Source organism: Pogona vitticeps, chromosome 2, assembly GCF_051106095.1.
Source record: "Pogona vitticeps strain Pit_001003342236 chromosome 2, PviZW2.1, whole genome shotgun sequence".
Classification (NCBI taxonomy): domain Eukaryota; kingdom Metazoa; phylum Chordata; class Lepidosauria; order Squamata; family Agamidae; genus Pogona; species Pogona vitticeps.
Genome location: NC_135784.1, coordinates 245,509,947 through 245,533,793, shown reverse-complemented (window position 1 = coordinate 245,533,793; position 23,847 = coordinate 245,509,947). Strand labels below are relative to the sequence as shown.

The 23,847-nt window shown below is 40.8% G+C and overlaps 1 protein-coding gene across 3 annotated transcripts in view; it reads right to left on the bottom strand.

Annotated features, from left to right (window-relative positions):
• LOC110080577 (kelch domain-containing protein 3) overlaps window positions 1-23,847 on the bottom strand; it is a 104,723-nt gene that overhangs the window by 40,985 nt on the left and 39,891 nt on the right. For all 3 annotated transcript variants that reach the window (XM_078386187.1, XM_078386188.1, XM_020796589.3), the window contains exons 9-11: window positions 14,775-14,875; window positions 13,490-13,575; window positions 8,417-8,498 (exon numbers count right to left, since the gene is read on the bottom strand). In XM_078386187.1, the coding sequence (XP_078242313.1) occupies window positions 8,417-8,498; window positions 13,490-13,575; window positions 14,775-14,875 (269 nt within the window). The remainder of the gene's footprint in view (window positions 1-8,416; window positions 8,499-13,489; window positions 13,576-14,774; window positions 14,876-23,847) is intronic.

Genomic DNA, 23,847 nt, shown 5'->3' with positions numbered 1-23,847 from the left:
CCTGCAGGGCTCTGATCCCTGCTTTCCCCTCCACTTGCTAAGCCTTAGCAAATGGAAAGCAGGGATCAAAATGTTGCAGGATGGCTTTGATTCCTGCTTTCCCCCTCTGCTTACTAAGTCCCATGGGCCTTAGCAAAAGGAGGGGGGAAGGATCAAAGCAATCCCATGGCTGTATAAGGGGGAAATGGATCAAAATAATTGTGTAGTCGTGGAATTGCTTTGATCCCTTTCCCCCTCCTTTTGCTAAGCCATGTGGGGCTTAGCGCAAAGGGAGAAAGCAGGGATCAAAGCCATCCTGCAGCATTTTGATCCTTTTTATCCTTGCAGCCCCCTTCATAGATTGCTGCCCCTTCATGGATTGCTGCCCCTTCATGGATTGCTGCTTTGTCATGGTGAAGGGGCTTGAGTAACTCAGAGAAGCTATGGGCTATGACGTGCAGGGCCACCCAAGATGGACAGATCATAGTGGAGAGTTCCAACTAAACGCGATCCACCTGGAGTAGGATATGGCAATGCCACTCCAGTATCTTTGCCAAGAACGCCCCATGATCAGAAACAAAAGGCTAAAAGATATGATGCTGGAAGATGTGCCCCTCAGGTCGAAAGGCGTCCAACATGCTATTGAGGAAGAGCGGAGGACAAGTACAAGTAGCTCCAGAGCTAATGAAGTGGTTGGGCCAAAGCCGAAAGGACACTCAGCTGTGGACGTGCCTGGAAGTGAAAGGAAAGTCCAATGCTGCAAAGAAAAATACTGCATAGGAACCTGGATTGTAAGATCTATGAACCTTGGTAAGCTGGATGTGGTCAAACAGGAGATGGCAAGAATAAACATCGACATCCTGGGCATAAGTGAACTAAAATGGACAAGAATGGGTGAATTCAACTCAGATGATTATCATATCTACTACTGTGTGCAAGAATCCCGTAGAAGGAATGGAGTAGCCCTCATAGTCAATAAAAGAGTGGGAAAAACTGTAATGGAATATAATCTGAAAAATGATAGAATGATGTTAATACGAATCCAAGGCAGACCTTTCAACATCACAATAATCCATGTTTATGCACCAACCACCATTGCTGAGGAGACTGAAATTGAACAATTTTATGAAGACTTACAACTCCTTCTAGAACTGACACCAAAGAAAGATGTTCTTCTCATTCTAGGGGACTGGAATGCTAAAGTAGGGAGTCAAGAGATAAAAGGAACAACAGGAAAGTTTGGCCTTGGAGTTTAGAACGAAGCAGGGCAAAGGCTAATAGAGTTTTGTCAAGAGAACAAGCTGGTCATCACAAACACTCTTTTCCAACAACACAAGAGGTGACTCTATACATGGAAATCACCAGATGGGCAATACCAAAATCAGATTGATTATATTCTCTGCAGCCAAAGATGGAGAAGCTCTATACAGTCAGCAAAAACAAGACCTGGAGCTGATTGTGGCTCTGATCATCAGCTTCTCATAGCAAAATTCAAGCGTAAACTGAAGAGAGTAGGAAAAACCACTGGGCTAGTCAAGTATAATCTAAACCAAATCCCTTATGAATACACAGTGGAAGTGAAGAACAGATTTAAGGAACTAGATTTGCTGGACAGAGTACCTGAAGAACTTTGTATAGAGGCTTGTAACACTGTACAGGAGGCAGCAACAAAAACCATACCAAAGAAAAGGAAATGCAAGAAAGCAAAGTGGCTGTCCAACGAGGCCTTAGAAATAGCAGAGAGGAGTAGGGAAAGAAAATGCAGAGGAGATAGGGAAAGTTACAGAAAACTGAATGCAGACTTCCAAAGAATAGCAAGGAGAGACAAGAGGGCCTTCTTAAATGTACAATGCAAAGACATAGAGGAAAATAACAGAAAAGGAAAAACCAGAGATCTGTTCAGGAAAACTGGAGATATTAGAGGAACATTTTGTGCAAGGATGGACATGATAAAGGACAAAAATGAAAGGGACCTAACAGAAGCAGAAGACATCAAGAAGAGGTGGCAACAAAACACAGAGAAATTATATCAGAAATATTTGGATATCCTGGACAACCCAGACAATGTAGTTGCTGACCTTGAGCCAGACATCTTGGAGAGTGAAGTCAAGTGGGCCTTAGAAAGCCTGGCTAACAACAAGGCCAGTGGAGGTGATGGCATTCCAGTTGAACTATTTAAAATCTTGAAAGATGATGCTGTTAAAGTGCTACATTCAATATGCCAGCAAGTTTGGAAAACTCAACAGTGGCCAGAGGACTGGAAAAGATCAGTCTAAATCCCAATCCCAAAGAAGGGCAGTGCCAAAAAATGCTCCAACTACCGTACAATTGCACTCATTTCACACACTAGCAAGGTTATGCTCAAAATCCTACAAGGTAGGCTTCAGCAGTATGTGGACCGAGAACTCCCAGAAGTACAAGCTGGATTCCGAAGGGGCAGAGGAACTAGAGACCAAATTGCTAACATGCACTGGATTATGGAGAAAGCCAAAGAGTTCAAGAAAAATATTTACTTCTGCTTCATCGACTATGCAAAAGCCTTTGACTGTGTGGACCACAGCAAACTATGGCAAGTGGGCCTTAGAAAGCACAGCTAACAAGAAGGCCAGTGGAGGTGATGGCATTTCAATTGAACTATTGAAAATCCTAAAAGATGACGCTGTTATGGTGCTACACTCAATATGCCAGTGAGTTTGGAAGACTCAGCAGTGGCCAGAGGATTGGAAAAGATCAGTCTACATCCCAATCCCAAAGAAGGGCAGTGCCAAAGAATGCTCCAACTACCGTACAACTGCACTCATTTCACATGCTAGCAAGGTTATGCTCAAAATCCTACAAGGTAGGCTACAGCAGAATGCGGACCAAGAAGTCCCAGAAGTACAAGCTGGATTTCAAAGGGGCAGAGGAACTCGAGACCAAATTGCTAACATGCGCTGGATTATGGAGAAAGCCAGAGAGTTCAAGAAAAATATTTACTTCTGCTTCATCGACTATGCAAAAGCCTTTGACTGTGTGGACCACAGCAAACTATGGCAAGTCCTTAAAGAAATGGGAGTGCCTGACCACCTTATCTATCTCCTGAGAAACCTATATGTGGGACAGGAAGCAACAGTTAGAACTGGATATGGAACAACTGATTGGTTCAAAATTGGGAAAGGAGTACGACAAGGCTGTATATTGTCCCCTGGCTTATTTAACTTATATGCAGAATACATCATGCAGAAGGCTGGACTGGAGGAATCCCAAGCCGGAATTAAGATTGCCGGTAGAAATATCAACAAGCTCCGATATGCAGATGATACCACTCTGATGGAAGAAAGTGAGGAGGAACTAAAGAACCTTGTCATGAGGGTGAAAGAGGAGACTGCAAAAAACGGTCTGAAACTCAACATCAAAAAATACTAAGATCATGGCCACTGGTCCCATCACCTCCTGGGAAATAGAAGGGGAAGATATGGAGGCAGTGACAGATTTTACTTTCTTGGGCTCCATGATCACTGCAGATGGTGGCAGCAGCCACGAAATTAAAAGATGCCTGCTTCTTGAGAGGAAAGTGATGACAAACCTTGACAGCATCTTAAAAAGCAGAGACATCACTTTGCCAACAAAAGTCAGAATAGTCAAAGCTATGGTTTTTCCTGTAGTGATGTATGGAAGTGAGAGCTGGACCCTAAAGAAAGCAGACTGCCAAATTATTGATGCCTTTGAATTGTGGTGCTGGAGGAGGCTCTTGAGAGTCCCCTGGACTGCAAGGAGAACAAACCTATCAATTCTAAAGGAAATCAAACTTGAGTGCTCACTGGAAGGACAGATCCTGAAGCTGAGGCTCCAATACTTTGGCCATCTCATCAGAAGAGAAGACTCCTTGGAAAAGACCTTGATGTTGGGAAAGTGTGAAGGCAAGAGGAGAAGGGGACAACAGAGGATGAGATGGTTGGACGATGTCATCGAAGCAACCAACTTGAATTTGACACAACTCCGGGAGGCAGTGGAAGACAGGAGGGCCTGGTGTACTCTGGTCCATGGGGTCACAAAGAGTCGGACATGAGTAAACGACTAAACAACAACGATCCTACATTTGCTAAGCCCCACTTAGATTTCTTAATTTTGGATTAGAAAAGTGGGGGGCATCTTATACATGGAGCGTATTTTTCATGGAAAAACATGGTACTTTGCTGGATAGAATTGAACTTTGCATGTACTTAGAAGCTGTGCTGTCCTCAAGCAAGTACAGGAGTTCATTTAGCTTTATTGTTTATGTTGTATCTAATGTAGTCCGAGCTGGTATGCACATAAAAGAACACAGCCTTGCAGGTTTTGGCATCCCTGGAAGCAGATCCTGGTCAAAGCCAACTTGGGTGTACTTGGAACGGAGGTTTCCCTAAGGGTTTTTAGCCAGAACCTGGGTCTCCCTGCCTGAGACTCACACTTCAGGAAGTGAAAAGTAGTGCTGCAGGTTGGCTAGAGCAAACTATAGGTTCCCTCACAAAAATATTGAGGGGCATGGAATCCCCTAGGCCCACAAAACATGCAGTAATTGCCCTCATGGCAGACAGGGATATGCTGAGGGGCACATTTGGGCCCCTGGGAGTGGAAGTAACCTGATGGCTATATTTTGTCCACCCTGCCAAAACAGAGTCTGTGATTGTGTATGGAGTCCTCCTTGTATTCCAGAGAATTTGAATGGAACTCTCCGATGTTGCTCTTCAAACTGACAAGCTCTGAGCAGAGAGCACTAAGGCTAGTCCACACATTGTAATATGGGGTAGGCCAATATGCATGGTCTTGTGCTCCACTGATGTTTTTGCTTATAGTATAGCTCGATTAGAGTATTAATTTATGTTGATACTTGTTACTATTTAGACTTCGTTTGGTGACTGTGAGAAGCCTCTGTAATTCTACTGCAACTCTGTAGTTCTGAGAACCCTCATAGGTCATACTTTGAAACACAGAACTCTGCTCAAAGAGGTAACGTGAACTTGGTTATGGTGACTTCATTGATTTTATTTGAAACACTGAGTGTTGCATTTTTTCTCTCTTTCCCTTTCCCACCAAATTCTTTTTATACTTGAACATTTGGCTATGTTACCAGAAAGTTCTCACCAACCCTCCTTTATGTGAAGGACAGCAAGATGACAAAGCTACCTCTTGTGTTCTTGGAGCTGCAAAGAGGGCAACTCTTGGAAAGATGCAGTCAGGAAAGTCATCTTTCTCTAGATCCAAAGAGGTCACCTGGAGTGATTATTGTGGTCCAATTGGTCTAAATTCCTTTTGTTAATGTACAGGCTTCATACAGTGGTGCCTCGACTTATGAACGTCCTGACATACAATCATTTCGTGTTACGACCAGCTCCAGCTGCAAAATTTTGCTTCTACTTGTGACCGGAGCTTTGAGTTACAACCAGAAAAAGGCAGGGGGGGAAAGGCAGGGAATTTAAATTGCTAACCGTTGGTGGTGAAGAGGCTGCTTCTTTGTAGCTCTTTCGTCCCAGCGGGTAGAAAGTGTGCAATCGGAGGAGGTGTCGGACTGCCTGGTAAGGTGCTGCTTTCTACTTTTTAAAAACTGTTCTGGGTGGGTTTTGCAGAGTGGTTTTGGGCTGGGTCGTGGGATTATCTTTTTATGCTGTGATGGGTCTTGCAGAGTTTGTTTTTTTGGTTTGTTTTTTCCCCATTTCCAATGGGTCTTGCAGGGTTTGTTTGTTTTGGGGGTTCCCTCCCATTTCTGATGGGTCTTGCAGGGTTTGTTTGCTTTTGGGTCCCCCCCCCATTTCCGATGGGTCTTGCAGGGTTTGTTCACTTTCTGCTTTGCTTTTTTTGCATTTCCGAAGGGTCTTGCACGGTTTGTTTGCTTTTCTTTACTTTTCTTCCGCTGGAACAGATTAATTGCGTTTCCGATGGGTCTTGCAGTGTTTTCTTTTCTTTCTTTTTTGGTTGATTTTTTTCTTCAGCCCGGAACGGATTAATTGCATTTCAGTGCATTCCTCTGGGAAATTGTGCTTCGACTTATGACCATTTTGAGTTACGACCGGAGTTCCTGAACCAATTAAGTTCGTAAGTTGAGGCACCACTCTATGACTACTTATTCTGTGTTATGGTATCTGTTGCAAAAGACTGCTCCACAGTGTTGGGTAGGATAATTCGTGACAACCAGAAGATAAATATGTCATCCTCCAGGAGCTCACAATGACTACTCCTACTCTTTCCAAAAGGAGACACCTGCCAGTGGCTTTACCTGAAGATAAAACATTTCCCCAATAACCAATGAATGTTCTACTGGCAAAACATAAAGCTTGATCCTGCCCCCACACTGAGTCCTGTCTGTAGATAAGACGGCACATTAGAGATTTGGCATAATACTGTAAATGTACTATGTAGACTAATATGCAGAATTTAATGATGATAAAATCATTAATAGCTGTGAATAGATAAATTAAATAGGCAATTTATGTGCCTTTCTAATGCACTGCCATTTATGGTTATTAATTTATAAGCTTTATCTAATCTACTTAAATGGGAAATTAAAGGAAATCCCAGGAAACTGCCATCTCCGAAATCACAGTATCTATAGACATGAACATTTTCAAACAAACAATAAGTCAGTTATTACAATAATTCATAGCACATTTAATATATAGTACTACTTGAATTATTTGAGCTAGAGAACTTGCAATGCATGCAATTAGTTGATTAGGGTGTTTTATGAAATTGAGAAAAATGTTACCACCTTTCAGTTGCTTGAGACTAAGACTGAGCCGATGACAAAGCTGCAGAAATCAAGAAGTTAGCAGTGTTAGGGATTCAGGATGATCCCTCAAGCTGGCAAATTTGGCCCAACTAAGCATTGAGAGTCCCCTGTTGAAGCTTTCTTAACCCTTGTTATAAGCACAGCTTTTAGCTTAGTATCCTGAATTTCCATGATGTCCACAATCCCTTGGTCCATGTCAGAGCTCATAACAGTTATTTTTCTGAACTCTGGTCTGCAGCAAGTAGACTGGACCTGGGAAAATCCAGGTTGTAGTTCCCAATAAGTCATGAAACTCACTGGTCAACCTCAAAAATCAGTCACTCTCTCTCACTCTGACCTCCTGCACAAAGTCATATGAGGATGGAGTAAGAAAGAGAAAAGAGAGTCATTCAAAAGCTTGGCCCAGCCACTAAGTAATTTTTTCTTTTGCTGGCTAGACCACTGACATGAGTGCCTTGACCTTTGCTTTACTCTTCCTCAGGAGGGTCAAGATATGTTTAAAGGTTGCTAATTAGGAAACACTCATAAGAAATGTAATCATACTGAATCCAGAGCCAAAGTAACTCTATTCAGTGCTTGCAAAAAGGAACATTAGTGCATAGGTGCATCTTTCCCATGGTTAAACCTCCCCTTCAAAGAAATGAGTTGCATAAAGGAAAAATGATGATGTGAGAGGCACAAAAACATGGAAAGACACATTTCTGTGTTCACAAATTAAGCACTCTGTGCGATTCAAAACTCAGTGATTAATTAGACTATTTATAGAACTGTAGTTCATCTGGAGGCTCTACTGGGACTACTGCACCCTGGAAGCCAGTGACCTAAAGGTAAAAGGTGAAATCTGGGCAAGCACAACCTGGTAGGCAACATGGACCAATATGTTGGGAACCCACAGCCTTGTTGGGCACTGACATAGCTGTGGTCCCTCTGAACAATGGGAACTTTATTCCAAAGTGATTACCATCCCCTGAGAATCTGCCTCAGAGCCAGCCTTAAAGCCAAAGTCACGGTGTTTACCAACAAGCCACATAGGCTTTCATACACAAAGAAGGAATAGGATGCCACTGTTCAAATATCCTGCTTCCACACACTACTTTTCTTATGCAGTCACCTTTCGTCATTCACAGAAGGAGGTTGTGCATCTTTCATTTGTAACCTAGTTCTTTGCTTCTTTTCTCTACCATGTCAAATTCATTAAGGAAGGAAAGATGGAATTATCCTGTAATACAGTTTGATTGGTAGCACCAGCAGATGTGTGTATGCCAAGTACCCTAGGCCATACCTTTACAGAGGAGGAGGAGGATAGAAAAGGTGCCTTTTTTGCTGCTGCTGCTTAGAACAAAGATTCAAGAACAATATGTTAAGCAGTTGCTAAGTACTGGTTGACATGAAAAGTTATTACAAAACAAAAGATCCCTTGTACTATGCATATAAAATGTTCCTGGATTACTGACTTTTGTTCTTAGCAGCATTTTAAAAGAGAGACATTTCAAAGGAAAGCATTCAGTATAAGGAATAACAGTTGTGAACTGATGAACAGAAACTAAAAGAACCTATTGCGTTTTTAGGCTTAAGGGGTGTGTGTGGCAATTTTCAAACATAACAGCAAACACGTCTCAAAAGTATTAGATTGCACATAGGTCTTGGTAGACAATGTCTCTTACACTTCCCTTCCACTTTTTCCCTACTCACCTAAACTTAACTTCATAATATCATTCTTTAGTATTTTACTACCGTCATTAGACACAGACGTTCCTCCAAACAAGTAAATGTCCTGAAAGGAAAAACAAAAGCAGGTGTATCAACAGTAATGAATGTAACTCTTGAGATTTTTTCCTGTTGTATTCTTTCATAGCTACTTCAGTAATTTTTTTTAAAAAAATCCATTACTGGCTCTTTTCTGATTAACTGTTAAGGTACCAAACATCTTCTAACACCAAATTGTTTCTTCACAACTCCTTCAGTTGTTCAATGTATTTCAGTGCCTTTCAAATTATTTGTCTGTTTTACTTTTGGAAAAATAGTGATCTATTAATCTCTGTTTCTTTACCAATTTAAAAGGCAGATTGTTCTACACTCAGTTCACCCCACAAAACAAGGCACTCAGGAAATATCTTGATGGTTTTTAATTGTCAGTGCCTTGGGGTCTCCTATAAACCTTCCTCCTACCCTGCAAATCTTAGAAAACTCTGTGGAGACGCATGTGGTCCATTACTGCTGGTTGCCTTGGAAATGGCCAGTGTCTGCTAATTATGAATCTGCTAAAACACTTGAGATTGGAATGCCGCCAACTCCTCTGCCTATCTCTTCACTTCCCATTTCAAATGATTCAGAATGACAGGTGCAGTCTGGCAAACCAATACAGAGGCTTCTCTGAACTTGGGCCCAAGGACATCATAAAATAACAACTACATAACTGATCAAGGCAGCAAATACTAGGGAAGAAGGTGGTGGTGGTGGTGGTTCAGAAAAGGGAGCTGCCCTGGCCTTCTGCAGTCTTCCCATCATTCTATTTTAAATAGCAAATCACTATTTTTCCAGAAGTAATGTGTCTACACTAGATAGTTACAGCAATCTAATCCTGTTCTAACTTCTATAAATCCATCCCATTGAATCCTGAGTTTGTATTTTGGCTTCAACCCACGGAACCATACCAGGTCAACAGATGCATGCAGTGAAGTAGGAAACAACTTGATACAACATAATTTTGAGATAGTTTTAGCTTAGTGGATTGAAGTGTCATTGAGTTCAAATTCCCCACTGTGTTTCCCAGGAGACAGACCAACTGAGACTTCCTGGAGCATGTATGGCTGATGGGGTTACTTCTTCTGCTACCTGGGTAGCCCTGGGCAAGCTGTTAATCTGTGTTTCTTTGCCCAAACTACCCCCAAAGAAGGAAATACTGTAGTAAACAGTTTCTGAGTACTCTCTGCCTAGAAAATTCTGGGGGAGTTGCCCTAGGCCAGCCACTCTTGGCAGGGAACATATGGCTCCCTAGGGGGGGCCCTGGTACATTTGAAGGGGGCCACAGGCTGGAAACAGTTCTGCACACATCACATTATAAGGTTTGTTATGGAATTTATGCAATATTGGTTTTGCCTATATTTCTTTCCTATTGCGTTAATGTTCATGCCCCCCCCCCAAAAGAGGATAAAAATGGCTGCCCTAAATGATTTCACAGCACATTATGAAGATTATTATGTGAGGTACTGGTTGTAAGATGCAACTTGAGTAGGCCTATTCAATCAGTGGAGTTTCAGTGAGTTAACGGCTATGTGAATTCCACTGATTCAATGGGCCTACTCTAGTTGTGACTTACTGCTGGATTTCAGCTGTACTGTTATAGAATTTATCTGCCAGAATGCTATATTGCACTGCCTCGTGTTGCCAAGATTTCAGAGTACCTCAGCAAATGACAGATCCCAGGATGTCATAGGATGAAGTCATGGCAATTAAAGCTGCTGTAACTGTGTAATGCAGATATGGTCAAAAGACTTTTGAGAAGACTGAAGTTGTGGATGTGAAGTGGGACTACAACTTGCTCCCTGAAGGCTTCTTGAGTCCAGAGCTCAGTATTCAGTGAACTATCAGATGATGCCTCCTGCTTTTTTGGTCCCCACAACACAGGCTCTATTCCCTGTAGGAAGTGAGAAGCACAGAGGGCAAATCCATAATCTTTCTACATTGCCTTACCCCCTCCTTTTTTTCCTTATTTTTTTAGTATGGGTAGTAAATGGAATGGATCTTAGTGTGCCTTCACCGTTCTAAGGCTAGGGATGGAGGAGAAAGTAGTGCATGGATTGGCCATCTGCAACCTGGCTCCTGCCAGATCAGTTGGATTACAGTGTCCACCACCTCCAGCTATTGTTCGGAGATTGGGAAAACTGGAGTTGAACATAGCTAGAGATCAACAGGTTGGGCCTGCATGTCCTTCCCAGCATTTCTTTGAAGGACCACTTGCAGGCAAAGTTAAGGTAAGTAACACACAGTATAAATTAAACTGTAACCTAGAGTTATTTCTGGTAAATTAGTTTAAGATGTTGGAATAGCACGCAAGAGGCCTGGGTTCAAATGCCCACTTGGCCATGAAACTACTGGGTGAAGTTGGGTGAGTCACACTCTCTGAGCCTGACCAACCTTACAAAGTTGTTGTGAGAATAAAATGAGGAGGCGGAGAACTATGACTACGTCCTTGAGCTTACTGGAGAAAAATGTGACATAAATATAACAAATAAATAATGTAAAAAGGATCAAGTTCTGCCTGGGATGCAATATAAGTTAGAGCATAAACTACAATTAATATCTCGTTCTCCTCACCCCATGGAACACAGAGTCACCTTTGTCCCCAGCACTGCTTCTGCTTAGGAGGCACCTTTCTGAAGAGGCTCTTCAAAACCGTTTCACTTTGCAAGTTCTGCTGAATGTTTCCTCTTTGACCAGGGCTGGGCATACATGTTTACCCCAAAGAGCAGTGTATGATGAGGGATGGGAGGTTAGACACAGTGGAGGCTTGTGATTTCTATTTCATGGAAGCAGCAAATCCATCCCAGGTTTTAGTCCAAATTTTACAGGAGCTGTCCAAGCTCTTCAGCCCAGTCCCCCCAAGCGGTTCTGTATTCTAGCAAACTACTTTAAATTTCAGACTAAAATCTGGTGAGGATTCACCTCCTCTAAGAAGTTAAAGTCACCAGCTCTCGCTAGGCCAGCTGGTCATGATCCAGGTTCCCTCTCCTCCCCACAAACACATACAATACACATAATCTCACCACTCACTGGCTTTTTATCTGTCCAATGCTGCACACCCACACTCTCTTATCTCCCTTTCACAGGGGCATTTTCGTTAAGATCTTCAAATTCCTCCTAGGGGACATGACGTCTTTCTTCCCTTTCTTGGGAAAGGCGGCATGACTGGGCCACTTTACTCTTTGGCTTTTTTCTCCCCACCCCTTAAATTGTGTGAGAGAACCAACAGTGGATATGAGGGTCTTTCCTGATCTATCCAACTGTACTTCATGATGGCCATGTTAGTCTGCAGTCCAATTACAAAGTCTTGTGGTACCACAGAGATTAATACATTTTGTTTGGCATCTGAAAAAGTGTCTGGACCTGATAATGGACTGGATGAGGGTTAATAAATTGAAACTCAATCCAGACAAGACAGAAGTGCTGTTAGTGGGTGCTTCACCAGACAGGTTGGAGGGCCATTGCCCTGCCCTGAATAGGGTTGCACTCCCCCTAAGGGACAGGGTCCGCAGCCTGGGGGGTGCTCCTGGACCCCAGTCTAACTTTGGAAGCCCAGGTGGACTCGGTGGCCAGAGGCGCCTTCCTTCAGCTGCGGAAATTATACCAGCTGCAGCCCTACCTGGACGAGCAAAGTCTCATGACAGTTACACACGCACTGGTAACATCTCGTATAGATTATTGCAATGCGCTCTACATGGGGCTGCCTTTGAAGACGGTCCGGCGACTGCAACTGGTCCAGAATCGAGCTGCATGGCTGGTGAGTGGTGGAGCTGCTAGAGATCACATCAAGCTGATTCTGTTTAATTTACATTGGTTACCAGTTGCTGCCCGGGCCCAATTCAAAGTGCTTGTTTTGACATATAAAGCTCTAAACGGCTTGGGCCCTGGATACTTGAAGGACCGCCTCCTTCCATATGAACCTACCCGGCAGTTAAGATCTAACCAGGGGGCCCTTTTGAAAGAGCCATCCCTTAAGGAGATAAGAGGGAGGGCTTGTAGAGAAAGGGCCTTTTCGGCAGCTGCCCCCAGACTATGGAATGCCCTCCCGACTGAGATTCGTCTGGTGCCGACGCTGATGACATTTCAGTGCCAGGTCAAAACCTTCCTGTTCCAAATGGCTTTTAACTGAAATAATATCAGCTGTAGGTCTGATGGCAATTTTTAGAATATATATTTTAATTGCATTTTAATTATTTGCCCTTTTATTTTGCCTTTTTATTGTATTTTAAATGTTGTAAGCCTCCCAGAGATCTTCGGGTAGTGTGGGTGGCATATAAGTTAAATAAATAAATAAATAAATAAATAAATAAATACTTTCATCAGATAAAACTTGTTAATCTTTAAGCTATCGCAAGAATTTTGTTGGTGTTGTTCTGTCAATCCACTTGTGAGGAGGTGGATCATGAACCATTAAAACACATATTGAAATGACTCTGTCTCAAAGATTCTAGAACTTATTTTTCTTCCTTTGTTCTGTTTGTTATACAAACTCAGACAGATTAACATGGCTATCTCTTTGAAAATCCCCTCAAGAACGTTATTCTTGAGAAACTATGGAACACAACACACTAGAACAGCAATAAGATGTTCTAGCTCTCTGTACTAATGCTCTTCTGAACATTTTTCCCATGGGAATTTTTGCCATTCCTCAAAGAATTTGACAAAAAATAAATTCCCTCCAAAAAAATAATTTGGAGCCAGGGATGTAGCTCAGGGTTCTTGCAATTACCTTCTACGAGACAGTCGACACTGACTGGGTGCATGTTTTGTGTTTAAATTGTATAATTCTCTCTGTGGCAGCCAACAGGCTCCTCACCCCCAATTCCCACACTCCAATTAAGACTTCAATTAAAGCTTTTCAGAACAGGAAGTGTGGGCAGACAGTCAAGCTGTAGACTGATGATGAAATGTGTAGTAGAAAGAAGGAAAACACAGTCTCACCAGCCAAAACAGAGAAATGAAACTTGCGTGCTCTCTCTCTCTCTCTCTCTCTCTCTCTCTGTGTGTGTATATGTGTATTACCTTATCATGATGTGCTGTAAATGTATGATCTGACCTTCCAACAGGCTGTTCTCCTTTGACTTCACACTTTTGCCATGTTAAAGATACTTGGGCAAGGGAAGAAGAGAAAACAATGTAAACACATCTTGCATTCTTTGCTATTTTTCACTATTTGCGAAATTAGTTATTTTTCAGAGCCTTTCATACTTGGATCCATTTATTCTTATCACAACAGGAATGCCACACTGTGCAGCCCCCAAACTAGGCTGTTTTATGTAATTCTAAATGTTTCCTGACAGGACTCTTAATCTCTTTTATCTTTAATTTCACAGCTATAGCCTCTGGAATAACAGAACAGAGTGCAGATTTGTGGACAATTGTTAAGAGAAACAACCAAAAGACTTGTCAGTGCTGGCATTATTAGGAGAACAGATCCACATAGCCCTATTAGGCAAAATGAGAGCTGGGAAGTAATATCTTTTCATAATGTGATGCCATTCTGAAAAACATAAACTGTAAGAAAAGCCAAGATATCATTCAGTGAAGGCCAATGAGATAAGACTGAAATGAAAAATTGTATGTCATTTCACATGTTAACCTCTGAGAAAGCACATTAACACAGCATGGAAGATTGCCAGAAAGAAAGAAAGAAATACCTGAACAGGAAATAGCATATGCACCTATATATAAGGGTTTAGATCTGGACAAAATCAGTCACACTAAGCTTCTATTGAAATCCATGAGGCTTCAGTTATTTATGGCTGAATTTTTATACTGATTTAAGAGGTAGCTAAGCCAAACTAAGCAGGTCTAGACCCAGTCTGAAATGTCTACTATGTTTAATTTTAAATGAATTATTTCACTAATATACAACTTTAATGCTTTTAAAAAGCAAAATGATAATAACAAAGTGCTCGTCACTTATTCAACTACTGTTGCACTATCAGCCAGAACAGTGAGAATTATTAACAGCTTGGCTGTTACTGAGTAATAGAATGCTACTTTTTTTTCCTCTTTAGATATCCATACATTAACTTATTTTCTAGTTGAAGAATGGAATTAAAAGTTAATTTCTGTCTTCCTGGGTAGATAACTATCTGAATATCTCTGTTTTTCTCTGGAATTCTCTGAAGGTTGTTTCTATGATAGTCTGGGTTCATTACATTTACTTTCATCTATTTTTTAAAAAAACAAGTCACCCTACAACTAGCTCAAAACTGTAATTCAGTATAACTAACTCACAACATTTGCTAACTCAACAGGAATTCATATGCTGAGAAAAATTATCTTCAATAAAGATAGACACCTGTGTCCAATGCAAAGGTATCAGTACAATACTCATCTTCATTGGAGCAGCCTCCAAACATGTAGATGACTTCTCCAATAGTTGCAAAAGCATGGCCTGACCTGAAAAATTAAACAGCATTTGAACCAAATGGTGTGCCTTGCAGTTCATTTAAATAAATGTTCCTGAAATCAGTATACTATAGTGGGGTCTCTACTTAAGAACTTAATCCGTATTGGAAGGTGGTTCTCAAGTTGAAAAGTTCTTATGTTGAATCTGCATTTCCCATAGGAATGCATTGAAAACCATTTAATCCGTATCTGCTCTTTTCCGTCCATAGAAACTACAGTGGAACCTCTACTTAAGAACTTAATCTGTTTTGGAATGGTGTTCTTAAGTTGAAACGTTCTTAAGTTGAAGCAAAATTGCCCATAGGAATGGACTGAAAACCAATTAATCCGTTCTGGCTGTTTTTTTGTTATGTAGAGGTGCGTTCGTACATTGAAGCATTAGTTCCCATAGGAACTAATGCAAAGCTGGTTAATACGTACTCTACCACTAGGGGGAGAATTTTTTTAAACCTAAGATGACCTAAGGTTAAAAAAAGAGCAGGAAAGGTTTTTTTTCCTGTTCTTATCTTGGATTTCTGTTCTCAAGTAGAAGCAAAATTTAGCAAATGGAGCTGTTCTTAAGTTGGATTGTTCTTAAGTAGGGACGTTCTTAAGTAGAGACCCCACTGTATAGACATTAAGCTCAAGGAAATAAACATTGGGTTCACTCATCCGTAAAGATACTTCCTCTTTGATGGAGAAAGACTGAATGGATAATTCCTATCCATCTACTTCCAAAAGGTATATCTTCAACAGCAATACATTCTATCTAAGAGCAACCTCCCTAGTTTTGGAATGGGCTGAATCTAGGAAATGATTTTTACAATTTTAAGCACTCAAAAAATAATAATAAAAATCTAGCAATTACAGGAGTGCTACTTCTGTCCTCTGAAGATGCCGGCCACAGAGACTGGCGAAACATTAGGAAGAAGAACCTTCAGAACAGGGCCAAAGAGCCCGAAAAACCCACAACAACTAATTACATGAGCTATTTGAAATCCCAAGTTACTACATGATATTTGGCTGAAAAGGGAAGAAAAAGCAGAACACAGATATAAGGGAAAGAAACAACAGAAGAATCATCATCTGGAACTGAAGAAGTAGTCTACAGCCCACAATTCTACTCCAAATAAAACTTGCTAAATTTTAAGGTGCTGCTAGACCCTTTGCTGTTTTAATGACATAAGAGGGGATCTAATTATTCTAACTTAGCAGATACTCATCTAATCACCTGCTAACTAGAACTACGCCATGATAGACAAAACTGGGCCACAATATTGTTACCTTCAAGGAACTTCCATCAAAATATTTCCCTGCTTCAATTGATGAATGGTGGAATAGGGATCACCAAGGAACCATGTCTCTCTTCATTCCAGACAGAACTGACTGTGTTATTCCTGATACAAGACCTGTTTTATGGCTGTAAGCAGGGTATTATTTGTGTGTGTGCGTGCGCACGCGTTCTGCAGCACACTGTCATTCGGTGTGCACATCTAGTATGACATCCCTCCCTTACCCACCAAGGGTAGCATCATAAAGTATGCAACCTGAACAACAGGTAGAGTCCAAAGGTAAGCACTCTCCTTTGGATAGTTGTTTGCTGTCCAAAGCCTTTGAACTGTCATTTAGAGTTTTTTGAGCACAAACAGCAATATCAAGTACCCTATAAGAGAAACTGGAAATAGTAACCTTTTTCTCAGTAGATACCAGGAGTTGGTGGATTTCAGGGGTTGCACATTATTATATGCTTGATACCCAAATTGACCTCTTCCTCAGCCTGTGCTCAATATTTTTTTTCTCCAAACACGTTCCTAGTGTTTTCCCCTCTTCTAGGCTCATTTGCTCACTTCCCCTGTACCAGGGCTGAGGTGTCTCTGTTTTTTCCCCCCATCCTGTCAGCATAACCTCCCAACCTCTTCTCCCAGTGTTACTAAGAGAACTGGCATAACAGGTAGGCAGAGCAAAGTGAGGGGGCAGCTAGCTATTGATTTGGGAGGTGGGAGTCTTGAATTGACAAGTAGTAAATCCATACATTTTGAAATGTGTTGCTGCTTTACCTTTTTTATTCTACAAAAGGAACAGTATGAAGAAATAGCAGGAATAGGTTTAACTCATTAAATGAGGGGTAAACCAGGAAATCAATATGGATAGACAGGAATGCATTTGCAATATTCAGATCATTTAAAGCAGGGGTCTCAAACATGCGGCCCGGGGGCCATTTGCGGCCCCCCAGATGATAGTTTGTGGCCCTCGCCTTACCTGTCCCCCCAAAGCACCCACACATCCTCTACTGTCAAGAGTAAAAAAAAAAAGCCTTGCCTCGCTCGCCGGCTCTCTCCCAAGACAGCACCTCTTGCACCCTCCATCCAGAACTGCAGCCTGCCAGCCAGCACACCTGTCAGTCAGCTAAGGAAACTCCTGGGTGGCTTCCTCGGGCTCTTGCTCCGCTTGGCGGAAAATCTGATGCGGCCCAGCCTCACCCAGACTCTGCCTCTAGCGGCCCCCAGATAAATTGAGTTTTAAACCCCTGATTTAAAGCAAGACAGAAATGGCAAAGGTAAATGGTAGCAGTAGGAGATTTCATCAAAAGGATAATTCCATGATGTGGCATGAGATTCGGGTGACACCTTAAAGAGCTTTGTTAAAAATTGCTATAATTAATAGAAGGATGCTGTATCTTAAAATAATGTGTAATCTGTCTGTAGATTTCTTATTTTCTGAAGTCTCTGTGTTAATTTTTCCACAGGGACCAGATGCCAATGTCTAGATTTTTTGTACTCAATAAAGTACACCTCTTTTCCAATGAATTGTTCTTTCTGATCTTGCGACCTGACGTGTGAAAATAATACTTTATGCTGCAAGTTTTGATTCTTATCTTTAAAAAACAACAAAAGCACTGGAGGGAGGTAGAGAAAAGCTTATTGTCTGCTCAATTATTTTCTTTATTTCACTGAACATTTTCATTCAAAACAAGGAATTAGCAGCCAAGTAAGATTGCCAAATATTGGAAATCAGAATGAATGCTTTATACTCCATCTCTTGCTTGGTTTTCAAACTCTTGTTGAAATAATTAATTTTGAGCCAGGCAAATACCAATCATGTATCAGCTTGATGATATGTTTGTGAACACTAGAAGAAACTGATTTCATAAAAAAAAAAAAAGAATTGTACAAGGTGTAGTGCATAACTCATCTTTAATTTTGCTCTTGAGCTCTTTTTACCCAAATGTTTTCAATCACTAATATTGTTCCATAAGTGCAATCAAGCATTGCATTATAAATTTTAGATAGTTGATAATTTGAGGTCCAGTACACTTTGCTTCCGTATTCTCTGCCTGGAAAACTTTGAAAAGGGTCACCATAAGTCAGAACTGACTTGATGGCACATTATTATTATTATTATTATTATTATTATTATTATTATTATTATTATTATTATTATTATTATTATTATTATTATTATTATTATTATTATCATCATCATCATCATCATCATCATCATCATCATCATCATCATCATCATCATCACCACCACCACCACCACCACCACCACCACCATCATCATCATCATCATCATCATCATCATCATCATCATTATTATTATTATTATTATTATTATTATTATTATTATTATTATTATTATTATTATTATTATTATTATTATTATTATTATTATTATTATTATTATTATTATTCCTAGCTTCTGAGATGGGAATGTGGAGAGTACTTGAAAAACGTCTTTTTCTCAGCTATTTTCCAGGATTCCTTATGAGGTTTCTCCCTTCATTAGAATCTTTCCTAGCTTCCCACACAAAAAAAAGCTATGTCATCCCTCCCTCCCTCCCTCCCTCCCTCCATCCATCCAACTTTTCAGTGGTTTTTTTTAATGCAAGAAGCTGCCAAATTCAATGCAACTCAATACCCTTTCCAGGGAATCTTGCACAGGAAAGATGTCACTTTGTGTAGGAATTGTAATCATACCATGCAGAAAGGTATTTCTTCCAGAAAAAAAAATGACCATGAAAGATCGAAGAAATTCTACAAGTTTTCCTGTGGGATTTCTCAAGAGAGAGAAAAACTTACATGGAGAAATCTTTCTTGGGAAATTAAAAAGGGGATTTGTTTCTCAATTTCTCACTAAGTGAGAGGCTGCAAGAGTCACATCTCTAGCCAGGTATACCAGTTAATGGGAGGAAGATTTAAGGATGCTGTTCTTTGCTGATGACCTGGGTATGGTTGTCTCCGGTTACCTTAAAGAAATTCTCCATAGTCTTGAAATGTTGGAATTTAGAATTGGATATGAATAAGAAAAAAATTCAGTATCTTTGCAATTAACTGGGGTGACAAAAATAGAAAGTGTTTCACTAATTTACAACTGTTATGATTACCTCATCTTTTAAAAAAATCTAGGAATCATCCTTCCCACTTATCCCTCTAATATTATTTCCTCAAACTTTAAACCTTTCTTGCAACATACTGAATGTTGAAAAAGGTGGTATGAATACAGACTCTCCAAGTTTCAGCACATTGTCTCTCTTAAAATGTCTATTTTCCCTAAGTCTTCTTACCTATTCCAAACCATTGCAGTGTCTATTTCTGAATTCTGATTTTTACAATGACCAGATCTACTTTCCCACTTCTTTAATAAGCCCAAACAAAACAGGATCCTTCTGTCTATATTGTACAATCTTTGTCAATGTGGTGGCTTGAAGATTCCTAAAACCTTCCCATATCATCTTTCAGATTAGGTGGATGATTTAGTTAATTTACAATAATCAAGTGGAAGCAGGTTCTCCTTTTGAATACCGTATGAGTGAAATATGGCCCCATTACTGCCATATAAAAATATTAATGCAAACAGATCTATCAATCCCTTTTTGCATAATACATTCTGGATTTGAAAGCTTTGGCGAAAGTAATTTATCTCCTCCTCCCTCTTTCTTTGTCAACTTTTTTCATGGGACAAGATAAATTTAACCAATTTAAATTTGGGGAAGCCCAAGGTCTATTTCACCTAAAAAGCCTTTAGGACAGCATCTCTCCTAAATCAGAAATGCTGTTTGCTCATAATTACAGTCTTTTAGTTTCAGATTGGTTTCATCCAGTGCTCCCTCAAGTTAAAGCTCTTAATTTGTTACTTTTGTTCTGAAAAGGGATGAGACTCTTGTGGGATCTTCTGCCTCAGGGTCCAGTAATATGGCCATCCTTGGTAATTTGCACCTTGAGTTGAGGGGCAGGGATTGTTTGCTGCTCTCTCAAACAGCAAAATGTCTTGAACCAAACATATCCTCCATTAATTCTCTAATATTAATGATTGTATCAGAGTTCTACCCCTGAATAGTGCTGTAAAGAAGAACTGGAGCAAAGAAACTGAGTGGGATGGTTAAACTTGCTCCCCTTTTAACATGGATGACTCTTACAGTTCATGTCACATTTTATTGTTTGGGTGATGGGAGTTGAAGACCAGAATGTCTGGAGGCTACCAGGTCACTCAGATGCATGGAGTCATGAAGATGTAGGCTACAATCAACAAAAACATATGCCAAATAAAACATTTTAGTCTTAATGCGCCACAAGACTTTTTTTGTGGTTGCTGCTGATACTGGCTAATATGACTAACTCCTCTGGTGAAGTTATGGTCTGTGCCAAGTCTACTACAATATTTATGTTCAAATATTAAAGACTCAAAAGTATTTACTGGTTCCTTACCAATACGACCAGAGATGGGGGTATTTGTATACGAATATCCCCCCCACAGGTGCAGATAACGAGGGTCCAGTCCTCTGGGGCCAGACCGACCACTCACAATTCTGCCACTGCTGCGAGCTCCCCATGGAGCCTTCCTATTGCTCCACTGGTCATGATAGATTAGCCACTCATCCCACCTTCTGCCAGGAGAGGCTAATCTATTGCGAGCAATGGAGCAATAGGAAGGCTCTGTGGAGCCGGTGGCAGAGGAGAAATTGTGAGTGGTTGGTCTGGCTCCAGGGAGCCCGGCCCTCATTATCTGCATCCGTGGTGGGATAGTCGTATTTGTATATGAATACCTCATCTCTAAATACAACAGAAAGAAACCTGAGTCCTAAAATAAATGAACTAAACATGATTACCACATTTTTCCATGCAAAAGATGATACTTTCCCCTAAAATCATTGGAGGAAAAATTGAGGGTCGACTTTTACATGGATGTAAGCTAAAGAGAAAACCGTGCGGTAGCAAAACTGCCTACCCTATGCTCATCAGTGGGGTCTGGAGGCACCTCCGTGCCGGTACCCACCCCCTCCATTTCTGCTTCTGGCTGCTGCTTCACAGATCTGAAGCAGCGGGCGCTGTTCCTCCTCGCCTGCAAGTGGATCTGGAGTGGGGTGTGTCGGGATCTGCAAGATGAGAGGAAGTAGGGATCTTGCAGATGAAGCCTCAGGGCAGGGATCTTTCTCCTCAACCAGCAAGGAGGAAAGGAAAAGACGGGACACTCGAGTGTGGTTTGCAGGATGGGATCCGGATGAATACAGAACAGCCTGCCGTGAGGCACCTGTTCAGTGGGAGTTCTCTTCTTTTCGATCCAGCCTCCCCTCAGTTTATTGTATCCCCTACCTTTGAACAAGTTAATCAATACAGAGGTAACTAATTTCTTGAATACACAAAAGAATAACCAGAGTTAGAGGCAGCTAATTTCCTTGAATACACAGGCATCAGTAAACAGAGTGGTTGGTAAACAGACAGGCTGGTAAACAGACAGTTAATAGTAAACAGACACAGATAATGGTCAACAGATAATTTCCTGAGTACATAGACAAGTTAGACAAGTTCTTGAATACACAACAGTGTAGAGACTGTAACTACATTATCCAGAGACAATAGACAGCAGGTTAATGATCATCCTTACTGGAAACTAGTGACTTGCAGTTTTAGCATGAGGCCTGCCATTGTCATAGATATACATTTGCTACTGCCACAGACATATACATTGTAACAGCATAGCAGCATAAATTTTCCCCACATCCCAACCGTTTTTTATTTATTTTGTTGAAGACAGGCATGAAGTCAGGCTCATCTTCAGCAGAGGGCGGAATAGCATATTCCAGGCCACTGCAAATAAGGGAAGCATTCAAATAGCCAAACCTGCTTCCTTGTTGCACTGAGAGGCAAAACTTTTTCTTTACAACTTTAAAACATTGTTCTGATGGAATAAACCTGGAATCTTGGCAAGAGAATTAGATGGCATATTCTGATGACATCAACATTACAGTGTAGATTAAAGAAAACACAATATTGGATAATTAAAATTACAATTACAATAATGTTTGCATAATAAGAGTACTTAACAATTTTCAGGAAAAGAAAACATATTGAAAACATATTATGCAGATATATAAGCACAACATACTGCTAATGGAAAAAAGCAAAAAGTTTTAAGGTATACAGATTTTTTGCATAGAAATATGTGACACAGACAACTTCCCCACTGAAGATACACACACTATGAATTTCTTGTATGACACTTGACTGGAGGGATACATATAGAGCTTGGCAAAAGAACAGCAACTTATTTTGAGGGATGAGTAGTAAAGAATGATGCTGGTATGCATCTGCTTTGCCCTGGGACAAAGTTCTTAAACTGTACAACTGACTGAATTAAAAAAGTTGCCTGCTAGTGCCCTTAAATTTCCCCTGGACTGAAAATACGTTTCTATAGGCAAGCATGCCAGATGTATCAGCATCACAGTGTACAAAATTGCCTACTGTGGGGCCTACTTGTAGGGAATAATATGTTTCTCTGTCTCAGGGATAAACAGACAAAGTTTTCATATTACATTAGAAAATAATTTTCAAGGAAAGCTTGTGACATAGGAGAGAGCTGCAGTGAGATAATGTTAAATCACATGTTTTAAAGTCTCTCCATGAAGAAACCCAGAAAATGTAACTACAATCAAATATAAGAGAAGAATATAGATATTATATATGCATAACATACCGTGTCTACAACAGAATTAAATTCATCATTAAAAAAGCTCAAAGGCTAACTGCAGTTAATTCTGAGCAGTAAAACTAAAAATTGCTTCTTTAAAATTCAATACTTTAAGATCTGGCTAACAGAGAAAACACATGTTATGCACTCTTATCCTGCAGAAAGAAACACAAACATTTTTGACAATTTACAGCATTTGCAACAAACATTTTCTCAGGGATGTGACACTGTTACTCCTGGAAGGCAGAGACAGGAATGCAGGCTTGTATGAAGTCCCATATGCTCACAGCAATGCAAGGTATGATAGGATTTGTAGTTCTAAGAACATGGAACCTAGAGTGTGCAGGACATCATTTGGATCCTTACAAGTGGCTTGAGTGTAAACAATGCTTTCTCCAAATTGGAAGGTGATGGGGGAAAACTTTCTGGTTCACCTCCTCCCACCCCAATATGCAGCATTAGTCTCTCTACTGGCCAGGTGGGAGGCATTCTTTGGTGATTTATATAACTGCCATGTCCAGATGAGTAGGACTTTTCATTCAAACAGGATTAGCACATGGAAAAAGCAGTTCAAAACAATCTTCATGTTGGGTGTAGCAGCCACCCCCCTTAGATTCTGTTCTTCCTCCCCTTCCTTATATGATGCATCTAATGCTTGTAAAGCTGCTTTTGTACCCCCAGTCTATGATATCAAAGAAATCTGGGCCTGGGTCCCAATTCGCTGGGACATAATGCAACTTTGGCTGAACCGGCGGAGATACTGAGGTAGCTGCTGATTCTTTCAGACCAGCAAGGAAGGGAGTCAGGCATGCAGTTTGATTTGCTGATTGGAATGCGTTTATAGATACTCCTGCTGCTTGAGTTAGAGCTGTTGTCGTGAAGCTTTGCTGAACAGCAGTAGAAAATGCAGCTCCTCCCATAAACATTAGAGGACCATCAGGGGATGCACCAGCATTAATTTCTGTTTGCTTAAATGCTCTATCTTGAAGGCAAATGAGTCCTTCTGCTGGTGGAAA